At 47.7% G+C, this 16,472-nt stretch overlaps 1 protein-coding gene across 1 annotated transcript in view; it reads right to left on the bottom strand.

The window, feature by feature from the left end:
* Positions 1 to 2,503: 2,503 nt before the first annotated feature.
* LOC132380984 (acidic mammalian chitinase-like) overlaps positions 2,504 to 16,472 on the bottom strand; it is a 50,129-nt gene continuing 36,160 nt past the window's right edge. Inside the window, exons 11-16 of the mRNA XM_059950032.1 lie at positions 15,926 to 16,049; positions 15,175 to 15,357; positions 13,411 to 13,527; positions 12,368 to 12,506; positions 9,898 to 10,107; positions 2,504 to 2,574 (exon numbers count right to left, since the gene is read on the bottom strand). Of these exons, the coding sequence (XP_059806015.1) occupies positions 9,902 to 10,107; positions 12,368 to 12,506; positions 13,411 to 13,527; positions 15,175 to 15,357; positions 15,926 to 16,049 (769 nt within the window). The 3' untranslated portion in view covers positions 2,504 to 2,574; positions 9,898 to 9,901. The remainder of the gene's footprint in view (positions 2,575 to 9,897; positions 10,108 to 12,367; positions 12,507 to 13,410; positions 13,528 to 15,174; positions 15,358 to 15,925; positions 16,050 to 16,472) is intronic.

The raw sequence follows: 16,472 nt of genomic DNA on the forward strand, positions 1-16,472 counted from the left end.
TGGAGGAACTCAGCAGGCCAGGCATAATCAATGTAGGGGAATAAACAGTCGATGTTTTGGACCAAGACTCTTCATCAGGATTCTTTATGCAAAAAGAGATCTTCCTTTGTGCATAAAGAACTTTTGCTTTTTGCAATATACTGTCAAAATGTAGTGATGGTCTGATTTTTCCAAACATTATTCATTACGTACACTGCAGAATTTACTGTGTTTCTAAAGTGTTCCAAAACAGTTCTGATAATGGTCTCCACCTGACAATGTGGAGAATTATCCAGTCATGTCCTGTCCACAAAACAGAAGTAATATCCCATTCCATCTAATCACTGCCCTGTCAATCTGCTCAAAACCTTCAGCAATGTGTCAATGACACTTCCATCCAGTAACACTTATTGACCACATAAGTCAGTAGGTACCTCTACACAAATGCTCAGCCTGGGTTTCCTCTGAGGCTACATCTACGCTACACCGGATAATCGGTAACCAAAGCTTTTTCTCTTCATTTTTACCCTCCATCCACACTAAAACAGCGTTTTCATCCCCGGAAATCGGAGCTTTTCAGAAAAGCTCTCCAAAGTGTGTATTTTTGAAAATGCCGATTTGGCAGATCAGCGTGGACGGGGTAACCAGAGAAATTTAAAAACGCTGTCAGACAGCAGCACGCCATTTCTAGTCTGTAACTACACAAATGCACACTTTTACAGCGAGATTCGACACCAAACATGTCGCTTGTTTTCGGTAGATGTGTTCTGCACATGCGCAATAGGAAGAGATTCTCTGAAATCTCCGTTTCAATGTGGACAGGGATATTTTTTAAAACGCATAGTGTGGACACCTATTGTTATTACGCGAAACCGGTGTTTTAAAAATTATCCGGTGTAGTGTGGATGTAGCCTGAGACCTGATCACAACCCGGACCGTTAATTCCCTATTTTCTCCTAATCTCCTTTGATTGTGCCACGGTTCCAACCGTTAATTCCCCATTTGCTCTTAATTCTCTCTGATGACAACACACCTGTTTTCCATCAATGCAGCATAAGAACCCCGGCATTACAACCATAGTTGCCGGATTATTTGTTTTACCTGTGATAATTAATGTTTCCTGGCTGCTTAGTACTGTGTTTTCTAAGTTTTGCTCCAGTATCGAAAATTGCCTGCGAAACTGAGTCCCTTCGTGTCAAGATCAGTTTTCTAAGTTCTACTCCAGTTCTGAGGTTCACCTGTGAAATCCAGCCTCACCGCGTCAGGATAAGTTTTCTAAGGTTTTACTTTACCACCAAGGGTTGTCTGCGTAACCCCGTCTCACCATGCTGAGAAGAGTTTCGTCTGCCGTTTCCCTTTCTACGCCCTGTGTCAAGATAAATTCTGCCGGTTTCCTGACTTCCTGCTCTCCCGCCTGTTTGCCGTTCACGTCTGCATCCTAGCTAAATCTCCGTGCCTGTGTCCTGCTCTTGGGCTCGCCTCATTCATTGCAACAGAACATGGACCAAAGAATTGGGTTCCATTGAGAGTAATGGGTCAGAATCAGAATCAATTTTATTATCACTGAAAAATGCTGTGAAATTTGTTGTTTTGCGGCAGCAATCCAGTGCAATACATTAAAATTACCATATGTTACCATAATATTGCAGTGATTCCAATTAATTATGACACAAAGGGACCAATACATTTTGGCCCAATTAGGTCGCTGCCCCAATTAACTGAAGTTTCATGGGAATATTTAGAAAACTATGGATTGGAGGGAGTTGAGTGTTGTCCCCTTGTTCAAAAAAAGTAGTAGGGGTAGTCCAGGTAATTATAGACCAGTGAGCCTTACATCTGTGGTGGGAAAGATGTTGGAAAAGATTCTTAGAGATAGGATCTATGGGCATTTAGAGAATCATGGTCTGATCCAGGACAGTCAGCATGGCTTTGTGAAGGGCAGATTGTGCCTAACAAGCCTAATAGAGTTCTTTGAGGATGTGACCAGGGATATAGATGAGGGTAGTGCAGTGGATGTGATCTACGTGAATTTTAGTAAGGCATTTGACAAGGTTCCGTGTGCTAGGCTTATTCAGAAAGTCAGAAGGCATGGGATCCAGGGAAGTTTGGCCAGGTGGATTCAGAATTGGCTTGCCTGCAGAAGGGTTGGCACAACATTGTGGGCCAAAGGGCCTGTAATGTGCTGTACAATTCTATGTCCTATGTTTAAAAAGACAAACTGCCATTTAACTGAGTAACAAATTATGCATTTACATGAAGTACAGAACAAATTAAAACACTATCAACACTACCACAGTACTATACTATAAAACTGTTAATTAGCTCCTAGTAGTTATGGATTGAGCGATTCATCCGGTGTATACCACTATGTCTTTGGATTGACTGTAAAGAAACAAAATCAGTGTAGACACCTCGTGCAGATAATGGACTGCTGTCATACAATACTTTTGACACTGTATCTTCCAAATCTTCATTTTCATTGTAACATTCAAGATGATTGTCGATACCTTCAAATTCTTCATAGTTCTGAACTTGTTGAAGTAGTGAAATCGTTTAGCTGTTTCTGGCACCTCCAAGCTTGAATGTTTGAAACCACTGGGAACAAAACAGTTCTGAATTGTCTTACTGCTTTCTCACCAACTAGCAGTAACAAACATCACTGAATTTTGAACACACGCACATGCAACTGGCACTATTTAAAAACTGCTTGCTTGAAGCATAGTGGAGTGTCTAACAGCCACACAAGTGCACACAGCCGGCACTAGTTAGAAACTGGCAACAACCTCCTGTCCCAATTAAGCAGAATAGTGTCCCAAATAAGTGAAGGGAAACCCAGCTATTTTTCCAATTAGTTATTGTTCTTTTGAATTGTCCCAAATAAGTAGCTGCTCCAATTAATCAATGACCCAATTAATTGGATTCCACTGTATATAAAAATCAATAAATAAATGGAGCAAAAAACAGCACAATAGTGAGTTTGTGTTTATAATTGTTAAGAAATCTGTTGGTGGAAAGGAAGGACAGACACTGAGTGTAGGGCTTCATCATATTATTAGATCATAAGGCCATAAGATATAGGTTCAGAATTAGACCATTTGTCCCATCAGGTCTACTCTGCCATTCTAGTATGGCTGATTTATTAACACTCTCAACCTTCTTCATCTGCCTTCTCCCCATAACCTTTGACAGCCATACTAATCAAGAACCTATCAACTTCTGCTTTAAATATACCCACTGACTTGGTCTCTGCAGCCACATGTGCCAATGAATTCTACAAATTCAACAATGTTTGGCTATAAAAATTCCTCTTCACCTCAGGTCTAAAGGGACACCCATCTATTCAGAGGTTGTGCCCTCTGGTCCTAGACTTCCCACTATAGGAACATCCACTGCATCTAGACCTTTCAATGTTCAGTAGGTTTCAATGAGATCCCCCCCCACCCCATTCTTCTAAACTCCAGCAAATACAGGCCCAGAGCCATTAAATGTCCCTCACACATTCACCCTGGGATCATTCTCATGAACCTCCTCTCCAATGTCAGCACGTTCTTTTCCGAGATACCTCCTCCCTGATGGGAGTAATGAGAAGTGAGCATGTCCTGGATGGAGATGATCCTTCATCATCATGAGGCATTGCCTGTTGAAGATGTCCTCAATGCTGGGGAGGCTAGTGCCCATGACAGAGCTGGATGAGTCTGAATGCTCTGCTGATTTTTCCAAACCTCTGCATTGGTGCCTCTATACCAGACGGTGATGCAACCGGTCAGAATGCTCTCCATGGTACATCTGTACAGATTTGCTAGAATTTTTGGTGAGCTTCCATTATCATGGTCTTAACAGCAAGACAGCAACAGGTAGTCGGGGCACATAGACGCCCTGGTCAAACCTGGGTCAAAGGGCATCAAGGAGCAAACACTCCATATCTGGCACTCAATAATAGTCAACCCTACAACCCCAGGACATCACTGTGGGAATTCCTCAGATCATCTCAACTGCTTTATCAATGATCTTCCTTCCATCAAGAGGTCAGGTATGGTAGCACAGTAGCATAGTGGTTAGCACGGTGCTTCACAGCACCAGTGACTTGGGTTCAATTCCTGGTACTGCCTGTAAGGAGATTGAACATTCTCCTTGTGACTGTGTGGGTTTCCTCCGCGTAACCCCAGTAACCTCTAGGGAGTCCAGTTTCCTCCTACAGTTCAAAGACCTACTGGTTGGTAGGTTAATTGGTCATTGTAACTTGTCCTGTGATTAGGCTAGGATTGAATCAGGGAACTTGCTGGGTAGCACGGTTCAAAGGGCCGAGAGGGCCTATTCCATCCACGCTGCATCTCAATAAATCAACCAATAAATCAATAAATCTGGGGGTGATCATGCAGTGTTTAATTTCATTCACAATTCCTCGGAACATGGAGCAAGACATCGACAACATTCACGTAGGACCTGAGGGCGTCTGTAAGACCCACTGAGTGTGGGCAGCACAGTAGCATAGTGGTTAGCACCACCCTTTACAGCCCCAGTGATCAGAGTTCAATGCCTGCCGCGGTCTGTAAGGAACTTGGACGTTCTCCCCGTGACCGCGTGGGTTTCCTCCGGTGCTCCAGTTCCCTCCCACATTCCAAAGACGTACAGATTATTAAGTTGTGGGCATGCTACATTGGCACCAGAAGCATGGCCACACCTGCGGGCTGCCCCCAGCACATCCTCGGACTGTGTTGGTCATTGAGGCATTTCACTGCATGTTTCGTGGTTTAAAGTTTTGATCTTTTGATGCACATGTGACAAATAAAGCTAATCTTCTTCTAAAAAAATGCTGCCCAAGGACACTCTCTGGCAAGAATGTGAATAATGATGGGGGCCACGTGGGGATGGGAGAGAGGAACGGTTAGAAAGGATTGGATGTCAAAGGTGGGGGAGCTGAGAGAGCTCAGGAGCAGGGTACGATATCTCCTCCCACTGGGTCGGAGACTCAGTGTCCAAGAGCAGGGTACGATATCTCCTCCCACTGGGTCGGAGACTCAGTGTCCAAGAGCAGGGTACGATATCTCCTCCCACTGGGTCGGAGACTCAGTGTCCAAGAGCAGGGTTCGATATCTCCTCCCACTGGGTCGGAGACTCAGTGTCCAAGAGCAGGGTACGATATCTCCTCCCACTGGGTCGGAGACTCAGTGTCCAAGAGCAGGGTTCGATATCTCCTCCCACTGGGTCGGAGACTCAGTGTCCAAGAGCAGGGTACGATATCTCCTCCCACTGGGTCGGAGACTCAGTGTCCAAGAGCAGGGTACGATATCTCCTCCCACTGGGTCGGAGACTCAGTGTCCAAGAGCAGGGTACGATATCTCCTCCCACTGGGTCGGAGACTCAGTGTCCAAGAGCAGGGTACGATATCTCCTCCCACTGGGTCGGAGACTCAGTGTCCAAGAGCAGGGTTTGATATCTCCTCCCACTGGGTCGGAGACTCAATGTCCAAGGAGAGAGATTTGGGAGGGAGGCAGTGCTGGCCAGAGGTGGTGAGGGAGGCTGAAGGTAGAGGGAGGTATCGGAAATGTCCAGACCAGTAATTTGGTGTGCATGGCGTGCCCAGGGAGGGGTAGCCCCTCCAGTAAGGGGGCTTGCCATCTCCATTCTGGGGCAGCTCGCTCACCTTTGGTCCCCACTGGACACTCAGCTCTCTCCTGTGGCTCCAAGTAGCTGCCTGCATGTGACAGCAGCCATAGCCCGGTCCAACACTTCGACAGGAGGGTAGCCAGCAGCCTCATACCCCGGTGAGAGAGGGACATGCCTGTCCTAGCTTGTGATGTCTGCTATGGGGGATGGGGAAGATGAGACCTACGGTGAGATCCAATGGCCAGGAAGGCGGTTCTACAATGCTCGGTGGAGAATGAAGGACATGACAAGGCACAGAAGATGTCCCGGTCGTCCACTGTGACGAAGGAAGTCCCCGGTTTGTGACACTTGTCCATACCACTGGACCCAGACTTCTGAGGTCGAGAGAGTGGAACTGCCCTGACGCAACAGCTTTGCCACTTGAAAAACTCTCCTGGACGTGTTGCCCCCCCTCATCCTCCGACATAATGTACAAGTACCGCCAGTTAGCTGTAGGGTCCTACAGCATAGCCTCAGGCCATTCGGCCCACTGAGACCCTGCCAGCTATCACCCATTTACAGTAATCTGCTTTTTATTCCCCCCCCCCCATTGTTATCACTTGACACAAACCTACACACCAGGGCAACTGACAGTGGCAAACTAACCAACAAGCCCACGTGTCCTTAGGAACTGGAGCACCCAGGGGAAACACGCATGGTCAGCAGGAGAACATACAAACTCCACACCAACAGCACCAGTGGGCAGGATTGAACCTGGTCCCTGGAGTCATGTTGCCCTGTGACCCTTCGAGTGTCGGGCCGCCATCCAGAGATGTGGATTCAGCTCCTGCCCAGGCGTTAGTGGTGATGAGATCAAAACCAGGGTTGGGGCGTCATGGTGGTCCAGTTGTTAGGGCATCGCTATGCGGTGCCAGCAATCAGTGGCGGGGCTCGATTCCCACTACCTTCTGTAAGGATGTTCTCCCCGTGACCGTGAAGGTTTCCTCCAGATGCTCTGGTTTCCTCCCACATTCTATAGACGTACAGGTTAGGGATAGTGAGCTGCAGGCGTGCTACGTTGGAACTGGAAGTGTGAAAACACCCCGCGCACCCTGGTTGTTTTGATTTGACGCAAATGACACATTTTACTGGATGTTTCCATGTGCGTGTGACAAATAAAACTAATCTTCATCTTCATCTTCGTAACAACGCATCTGATTCTATCGCACCTTCCATCACGGCCTGCCCATCAAACAAAAACCTGTGCGCAGGAAATGGAGGAGGTGTCGATGAGACCTGATCAAAGTGCTTCAGTTACACAGAAGAAGCAGTGCCCGCAGAAAACTAGGTGCAAGAACCCTGACAGGGTGGATACTGAGGTCAAGTCCATCTTACCATTCAATAGTCTTATAACGGTGGGGTAGAAGCTGTCCTTGGGCCTGGTGTTCTGTGTTTTCAGATTTCTGTATGGTCTGCCCAATGGGAGAGGGACATTATTGAGCCAATAGGCTGGTCCTGGACTTATTTTTCCACTTGGCATGATTAACTTATTATTATTTAATTATTTATGGTTTTATACGGCTATGTTTCTTCACTACTCTTGGTTGGTGCGGCTGTAACAAAACCCAATTTCCCTCGGGATCAATAAAGTATATCTGTCTGTCTGGTTACTGCGGTGGGTAGGGTCTTTGATTACTGTTTTACTGTGGCCTTTGCACCTTATTGTCAGCCTGCACTGCACTTTCTCTGTCAGCGAAACACCTCTTTCAGCACTCTGTGGGCCTCAGCCGCATCTCCTCCACCTCCCACACATCTGCCCTCGCCCCGTCCTCCACCTCCCGCACATCTGCCCTCACCCCATCCTCCACCTCCCGCACATCTGCCCTCACCCCATCCTCCACAGCCATAACAGGGACAGAGATTCCCTGGTCCTTACTGACCAGATCTAGTTCATCATTCTCCATAACTTCTGTCATCTCCAGCGGGATTCTACCAGCAAACACACCTTCCCCTCCCTCTAGTCTCCGTTTTCTGCAGGGATCGCTCTCCGTGACTCCCTTATCCACTCGTTCCTCCCCACTAATCAGCCCCCTAGCACAGGGGTGACAAGAGCTACACCTGCCCCCCATGCCCTCTCCCTCTCCACCATTCCAGACTCTGGACGTTCCTTCGGGGTGAAGAAACACGTCACCTGTGAGTCTGCTGCAGCTTCCTCTGCACCAGTGTATTCCAGGCAGAGACTGGCAGGTTCTTTATTGGGAAGGGGGGGTTAAGTGTTACGAGAAAAGGCGGCAGAAAAATAAATCAGCCGTGATGGAAGGGCTGAATGGCCAAATTCTGTCCCTATGTCTTATCATCCTATGGTTAAGTTACAGGACCAGTATCCAGAGTTAACAGTTTCAATAGCCTTCCCTATAGCACCTGTCATAGCTAAGAGTTGTATAGAAGATAAAAGAGGCCCTTTGGCCCATTTTGACAGTGCTGACCCTTTTCCCATCAGCGCTAATCCCATTTGCCCACATTAGGTCCACATCATTCAATACTCTGTCTTTTAAGTGCCTGTCTAATCGTCTATTAAATCTAGTAACTGTGTCTGATGCACTCCCTGTAAACAGGTCACTGGTGAGTTTTTTTTAAATAAAGAATCCTGATGAAGGGTCTTGGCCCAAAACACCGACTATTTATTGCTCTCCATAGATGCTGCCTGACCTACTGAGTTCCTCCACAATTTTGTGTGTGCTGCTCAAGATTTCCAGCAACTGCAGAATCTCTAATGCATAAAGCAGTGGGAGATTTTACACAAATGAAGAGTATCCAAAGATTTTTCCCTGCAAGTTCTTTATTTTCCTGTTGCAATCAGTATTTCTCCTGGGGAGAAGCAGTCAGTGTTAAAGCAGTAGATGTTCGCTCCTCGACACGGGGAACCGTTTCTCTGCTTCAGTTCCAGCCTTCACAGGGTCGGACTGCAGCTGCAAGCAACAGATAAAGACAGTGCTGGAGTTTAACTGCAATACTTTAACCTTCAGCCATTGACGTCAGAGCAACGATCATTTCCCAGCCAGTGACCACCTCACCTCCTTGGTGAAAAGCAGATGGGGCCACTGGTCCCCTGCAGTGACTCGAGCCACTGGTCTGTGCTGGCACACCCGTAAAGTGCTGAGGGAGTGCTGGAAGGGCAGGCATTCATCTTTCAGAAGAGAGGGGGAGAGGTGGAGTGGGACTGATTGCTCTGCTGGGACATGATGGGCTGAAGGGCCTCCCATCTAGTCACAAGTAGATAAGCTGCAATAAATCAAATCTATTACCCTTATAGGTACCTCCTCCTTGGCGATATTAATACCATCAGGGAGGAGGTACAAGGTCCCAAAGACTCAAGCTCAATGTTTTAGGAGCAGCTTCTTCTTCACTATCATCTTATTTCTGAACGGCCAATGAACCAATGAACACCACCATGCTACTTTGCTCTCTTTTTGCACTATTTATCTCTATATAATTTCTTTATTATTATATTCCTTATTATAACTTATTGGGTGGCAGGGTGCAGATAGGTCTCTACCAAAGGAGGTGTAAGGTGCTCCTTCCCTCTGCCAGCCTGCAGATCACCCTTGGGCAAGGTGTAGCCCCTGCTTAGCCCCCGATCAGGGTCACATGAAGCCACGGGAGCAGGTGGTGGATGGTCGTACGAGCAGCCAGTGCAGATCACAAGTCCTGGTTATGAAACCTCTGACTCCAGGCTCCCTGAAGGGTATTGATAATGGCCGGGGTCACCCGTCTTGTAAAGGCACTGCCCAGAAGCCGGAAATTACAAACCACTTCTGTAGAAAAATTTGCCAAGAGCAATCATAGTCATAGAAAGTCTATGATCGTCCTCACTATATAACATCGCACTCAATGAAAGAACGAACGATTGTACCTTATGGCAATTATTATGTATTGCATTGTACTGGTGCCACGAAACAACAAATTTCACAACATATGTTTGTGATGGTAAACCTGATCAGATTTGATCCCATTTTCCCTGAATATGGTTATAAAGTGTCCCTTGCCTCCATTTATTGATTAGTCGGTGTCACTGGAGTTACTATGACATTGCAGTTCGTAGGATCTTGCCTTGCATGAACTGGCTGCCTTGTTACTGACATGACCACCCTTCAATGGCTTGAGAATGCCTGTGATCTGAAAGGCTTTCTGCACCTCTGCCCAGGCTGGTGATCTTTCCACAGGGATGTGCCCCAGAAGAGGATGAATGAGACCCCTCCACAGCCGAGGAATTCCGAAGTTTTGAGTTGATGGGATGTGAAGGATTGAACATCGTCAGTACTGATCTCCTACCTCCTTAAGCCCAGTTACAGCAATCACAGGACGGATCGAAGACCAGCCCACTGTCACACTGTCGAATGTAGGTCTTTCCGTTCACACACTGGTAGTAGACATTCTTGTTCTGGGGGTCGGCATGGAAACCATTGGATTTCCCTTTGCAGAAGTTGAGGTTGCCAGGACTTTTTGTGGGAGCACTGGTGGGGAGAGGAGGAGCCACGCATTCTGAAAAGGAACAAGAGGTACAAGGAACTGAAGATGCTGAGAGTCTAGAACAACACACACAAAATATTGGAAAAACTCAGCAAGTCAGGCAGCTTCTAAGGAGGGGAGTGAACAGTCAACATTTCTGATCGAGACCCTTCATCGGGATTTAATTCAGACAAGCACGAGGTGTTGCATTTTGGGAGGCATTTCATGAAAGGATTCACCTTGAACAGTCGGACCCTGGGGAGTGCTGCAGAACAGAGAGACCTAAAACTATAGAACATGGTTCCCTGAAAGTGATGTCACAGGTAGAGAACAACACACACAAAATGCTGGAGGAACTCAGCAAGCCAGGAAGCATCTATGGGAAAAACTACAGTTGACTTTTCAGACCTAAATCCTTCAGCAGGCTTGAAACATCAGCTGTGCTTTTTTCCATAGCCTGGCCTACTGAGTTCCTCCAGCATTTTGTGTGTTTTGCTCAAATTTCCAGCATGTGCAGATATTCTCTTGTTTGTCGTGGGTAGAGAGGGTGGTGAAGAATGCTTTAGGCACACTGGCCTTCATCACTCAGATTAGTGAGTACAGAAGTTGGGATGTTATGTTATTGCTGTAGAAGATGTTGGTGAAATCCCATGGAGTATTGAGTCGGTTTTGGTCGCCCCGCTGTAGGAAATTTGCCGCTAAACTGGAAAGATTACAGGAGGAATTTACAGGCATATTGACAGAGGTTGAAAAGGCTGGGACTTTAGTCATTCGTTGGAGAAGGAAGGGGTGATCTTGTTGAAGCATACAAAATTATGAGGGCCATTGCCAGGGTCAATGTGTACCTTCCCAGGGCTGGAAATCAAGGCATAGGTTTAAGGTGAGAGGGGAGGGAATTCGTAGGTAACTGAGGGGCAATGTTTTCCCCTAGAGGGTGGGCCATATATGGAATGAGCTGCCAGAGGAAGGGGCTGAGACAGGTCCAATAACAACAATTAAAGGATACATGGACAGGTAAAAGGTTAGGAAAGGTTTGGAATGATATGGCTCAAACACGGGCAAATGGAACTACCTTAGATGGCCATCTTGGTCAACAGACACAGTCTGGATCAAAGGACCTATTTCTATGCTGTACGTCTGTGACTCTGTGACTCTAAGTTGAAGCTAAGAGACATGGGTGGACGTGGGTTCGATTTCAACATTTAAGAGAAGTTTGGATGTGACGGGTATGGAGTGCGATGCTCCATTGTGACTTGGCAGAACAGCAGTTCAACATGGACTAGACAGGCAGAAAGGCCTGATTCTCAAAGTTCAAAGTACACTTATTATCAAAGTGCTCTATGACTTTATGTTATCGAGGTGGTAAAAAATAAACAGAATACTGAATATAGAGCAAAGGTTTCAGAGGAAGAGCAGAGCAGGTAGACAAATAAAGTCCAGGGACCACTATGAGGTGGACTGGGAGATCATCTTTAGTACATTAGAGATCTGTTCAACAGTCTGATAGGCAGCCCACTGTGGTGTTCTTGATGCCAACAGAGATGAGAGACAAATGCCGTCCTTGTCACAAGAGACAATTTGGTGCCTCTCAGGCCCAATCTTCCACAAAGCCACGGGGTAGATGGGAAGGAGCAGCTCAGATCAGTCATGACCTTATTAAGTGGCAGAAGCGATTTGATGAGCTGAGAGGCCTCCCCTGTTCACCCCAATAGAAGGGAGGGGGTCACCTGGGTTAATGTTGAACTCAGAGTACAGCTCGATGGGCCGAGTAGCCTCCCGGGCTCACTCCTGGTAGGTCTGGTAGAAGGGTGGGGTAGTTACCTGAATTAACATTGAGTTTAAAGTGTAGCTTCAGGCAGATGGGGCTCATCAGCCGCGGTTGGCAGCTCCTCTAGGAGATGGAAAACTCAGATCTCAAACCTCCTCTGCTGTGCATCTATATCCACTGATGGGGAAGGCTTCGGGTGTGAACCCTGAGGAAAAATCCGGAGCTGGGGTCCCTAAGGCAGTCCGACATTGAGTTCAACACTGACCGGCAACTCCTGCGACACCAGTGGTTCCAAACTGTATCGGTCTCTGCCGTCCATTTGGATTCATCAGCTGTGGGGAGGGGAGCCTGCTGCAGGGGCAACAGTCTGCCCTCCACATCGTACTGCCAAGCTTGCATATCTAGACAGCTAGGGCGCAACATCCATGATTGATCTTAACCGACGGAGGCCTCTCCAGAGTACAGTTTGAGGGGCCGAGTGGCCTCCACTGCTCACCTAGACGTGGGGGTGGGGGTGGTGGTTACCTGGGTTAATGTTGAGCTCAGAGTGCAGCTTGCTGATGAGAGGGTAGCGTCCCTGGTGACAGAAGGTGCCGCTGAAATCGTCCAGGGAGAGGGTCCACACCATGGCTCCTCCGATCTGGTTCTCCTTCAGCCACTTGATCTGGAAGGAAAATCACTCTGACAGTCAATGCCGGCCTGGAGACATCGGGAATGCCCCAAACCAGGGAGCGGTGGACTGGCTCCTGTGTTTCGTGCGATGGTGGTTCTGGCTGCCACAGTCCTAAGACGTGCAGTTATGGTTGGTAGTTGTGGGCTTGGTGTCTGGGGTGGGAGCATGTGACACTTGCAGGCTGCCCCAGCTGATCCTCGGACTGTGCTGGTCATTGACACAAACGGTGCAGGTCACTGGATGTTTCAATGTACATGTGATACATGAAGCTAGTCTTTGTAAGGATAATGATTGATGCGATTGAGCTGGAGAGAGGCTTCGCCGTGATGCTGATGGTGCTAGAGTGCGTGAGTTATGGCGAGAGACCGGACTGACCAGGACTGGACTCCCTGGAGTGTTGGAGGCTGAGGGGTGACCTTATTGAAATTTATAAAATCGTGAGGGGTGTAGCTCACAAGGGTCGTGAGGGCCACGGTCTTTTCCCCAGGTTAGCGGAGTCTAAAAGTAGTAAAGGTTTAAGGAGAGAGGGGAGAGATTTAAAGGGGATCTGAGGGGTATTTTTTACACACACAGTTTGAAGGGAGTCTGGAATGAGCTGCTAGTGAAAGTGACGGAGGTAAACTCAGTAACAACATTTAAAACACATTTGGACAGGTACCTGGACTGAAAATGTTCAGGGACAATATGGACCAAATGCGGACCGATGGGAATAATCAGGTGGGTCAGCATAGTCGAGTTGGGCTGAAGGGCCAGATTCCATGTGGGAAGACTCTGCCTCTTTGATTTCTTACAGATTCCCAGGTATATGTGCCTTTAATGATCAGGAAATATAGAGTCAGTTCTGTGAATCTCTTGGGTTCACAGAACTGAGCCAGCAGCAGTAACAAGACCTGACCTTGATTTCATAACTCTTTGGGTTATCATATCCAACCCAATCCTTTCCCTTGTAGGCGTATGGGACCATCTGGGGAGCGTCCCATTTCTGCGTAGCACCATTTAAGAAGAGGCAGATCTGTTGAAAGAAAGAAGGAATGATTAGCAATGTTTAAAAGCGTCTAGGCACATGCAGTACATGGAGAGGAGAGTGTTGTATAATCAATATTTCAATAATATTGCAAATCTATTGTTTAAAAGCCTCTCGGTACGTGCAGGACATGGAGAGGAGAGTGTTGTATAATCAATATTTCAGTAATATTGTAAATCTATTGTTTAAAAGCATCTAGGCACATGCAATACATGGAGAGGAGAGACCGAGAGAGCTAAGGGCCATATGTGGGCAGGAGAGACCAGCTCACTGAGCAACAGAGTCAGCATGGATGAGTCGGGACAAAGGGCTTTAACGATGAGACAGTTAGGAAACGTCAGGAATGGGAAACCAGAACAACATCAGGGTATGGAAATACTGATAGAAATTTAGCCCCTCAGTCGAGTGAATCCGTCATTAGTCGACTGTCAAAGATCTCAAAGGTCTTACGATTTCCTCAATGTCTTTAATATCAGAAATAATCAAAATCAATCAAAGGTCATTAAACAATCAATGCAAACAAAATTACTAAAGCTTTTAACCAAATACAGTAAGTTTTACCCAATTAAACTCAGTTAGTAAAAAGTAAACACATGGTAACTCTGGTCCCTTGTTCACACCACTGAACCGGGGGGAGAGGCTCCCTTTGACCGGGTTTAATCTGGCAGGGATTCAGGGGTAGATTCCTACTGTGAAATGACAAGGAATTTCAGGAAATTCCCACTCAGTACGGTGGACAGCACCATGATTAAACGCAGGAATTCCAAGTTTATCTGCTTCGCCTTGAACTCCCTGAGTGTGTCTGGAAAGGCTGGGGTGTTACCTGCTCTGTGTCACGTTGAGATTTGTGGGATCTTGCTGTGCCCACACTGGCTGTCACAGTTACAGAAGCACTACAATGGAGAGGGCCCGAGGTCGGGTTGTTGCTATGGAAACACAAGGCTTTCCCCCTGACGCATGTTACTTTGAACTATTACGGTATAGAAAGAGACAACTTCAAGGCAGAGGCGGGCTGGGACGAGGAGATTTCTCCTCATCTGGATGCAAGACCAAAACTAACAGGAAGAACCAGTACATGGTGGAGACAAGACTGTGGGAGAAATTTCCCAGGGTGGAAATGGCCAATGCAAGGGGCATAGTTTTAAGGTGATTGGAGGAGTATAGAGGGGATGTCAGGGATAGGTTTTTCACACAGAGAGTGCTGGGTGCATGGAATGCCCTGCCCGGGATTGTGGTGGAGGGAGATAATTGGGGCCATTTAAGAAACTCTCAGATAGGCACAAGGATGATGAAAGTGAAGGGATATGTAGGACGGAAGGTTTAGATTGATCTTAGAGTAGCCTAAAAGGATGGCGCAGCTAAAAGATGGGCTGAAAGGCCTGCACTGTGCTGTACTGTTCTGTGCTCCATGTTAAGTTCAAGAGCAGTGGCAGGGTGCAGTGAGAGGAGCACTGGTCCGTCCGCAAGGCTGAACTAACACATTCCCCCAACCACTGCTTTCCCATAATAATCGACAGTGCCCACCCGCTCCAGGCTGTGTGCCCCCCCCCACCTGCCTGCGATGTAGGGGATTATGGTGCCCCATCTCCCTCACTGAGGCATCTGGACACGGTGAGGCTGCAGGTTGATAAATACCTCAAAGTATGCCATGAAGCCGGCTTCCTGGGTGTAGTGACCCTCTGGCCCCTGGCCCACAGATGGGGCTCCCACCGCCGTGCTGGACGTTCGGAGTGTGAAGCTGCGTCCGTAGGCAGGGAATCCGACGTTGATCTTCTCGGCCGGAGCACCGTTATCCTTCCAGTATTTGATGGTGTAGTCCTGCGGATAGGAAGGGGAGGTGAGTGTCCCGTGCTGCGTACCCCCGGGATCACAGATCACAGTGCCCCCGAGCCCTGCTGGCTACTGGGGACAGCCCAGTAACAGTCCAGCATCTGCCCAAGGCTGACCCAACATCCTGGCATCAGCCCTGAAGAGTGAGACAGGCATATTGGGAAAGAGAGACGGGGGATAGGGAGAGTAACAGGGAGGAGGGGCTGAGATGGGGAGATGGGGAGAGAGACAGGGGGATGCAAGACGACGGGGAGACGGGGAGAAATCACGGAGACATGGAGAGAGACAGGGAGATGGGGAGAGAAATGGGGAGATGGGAGGAGGATAAGAGACAGAGAAAATTATGGTGAGATGGGGAGGACAGGGAGCAAGATGGGGAGATGAGAAGAGGATAGGGAGACAGGGAGAATATGGAAACAGATGGGGAGTTGGGCAGATGCAGAATGAGATGGGGTGAATTGGGGGGGCAAATAGGGAGAAGGGGAGAGGAGGTCATGGATGGCTACAGCATCTGATGCAAGGCTGACTGAATGAAGCCACAGTGAAGAAGACGAACCACATTGAAGAACTCGTTGTTGCCGCGGGCATTAGGGAGTGCGTAGAGAGGACTGTTCTCCCCGGTGAACGGGTTCCAGGATCCATAGAAATCATATGTCATCACGTTGAAAAAGTCCAGAGTTCTGTAAGAGGGAAGCTTGGTGAGAAACACTGAGGTATCACTTGGTCAAACATGGATTTACTCTTCTCCTCATCAGATATCAGAACCCGTGTGTTTTCCATGTTTCTGAAGAGAATGAGGCAATTTTGCGAGTCTAGTGTATGATGGCTCTGAGAGGATTCCCATTACTGTCATTCTCCTTCATACTTGCCCACCAACAAAAGGGTCCACCCCTTCTAGTCTCAGATCACCAATCAAAACAATGGTCCACCCCTTCTAGTCTCAGATCACCAATCAACACAAGGGTCCACCCCTTCTAGTCTCAGATCACCAATCAACACAAGGGTCCACCCCTTCTAGTCTCAGATCACCAATCAACACAAGGGTCCACCCCTTCTAGTATCAGATCACCAATCAACACAAGGATCCACCCCTTCTAGTCTCA

Source organism: Hypanus sabinus, chromosome 25, assembly GCF_030144855.1.
Source record: "Hypanus sabinus isolate sHypSab1 chromosome 25, sHypSab1.hap1, whole genome shotgun sequence".
NCBI lineage: Eukaryota > Metazoa > Chordata > Chondrichthyes > Myliobatiformes > Dasyatidae > Hypanus > Hypanus sabinus.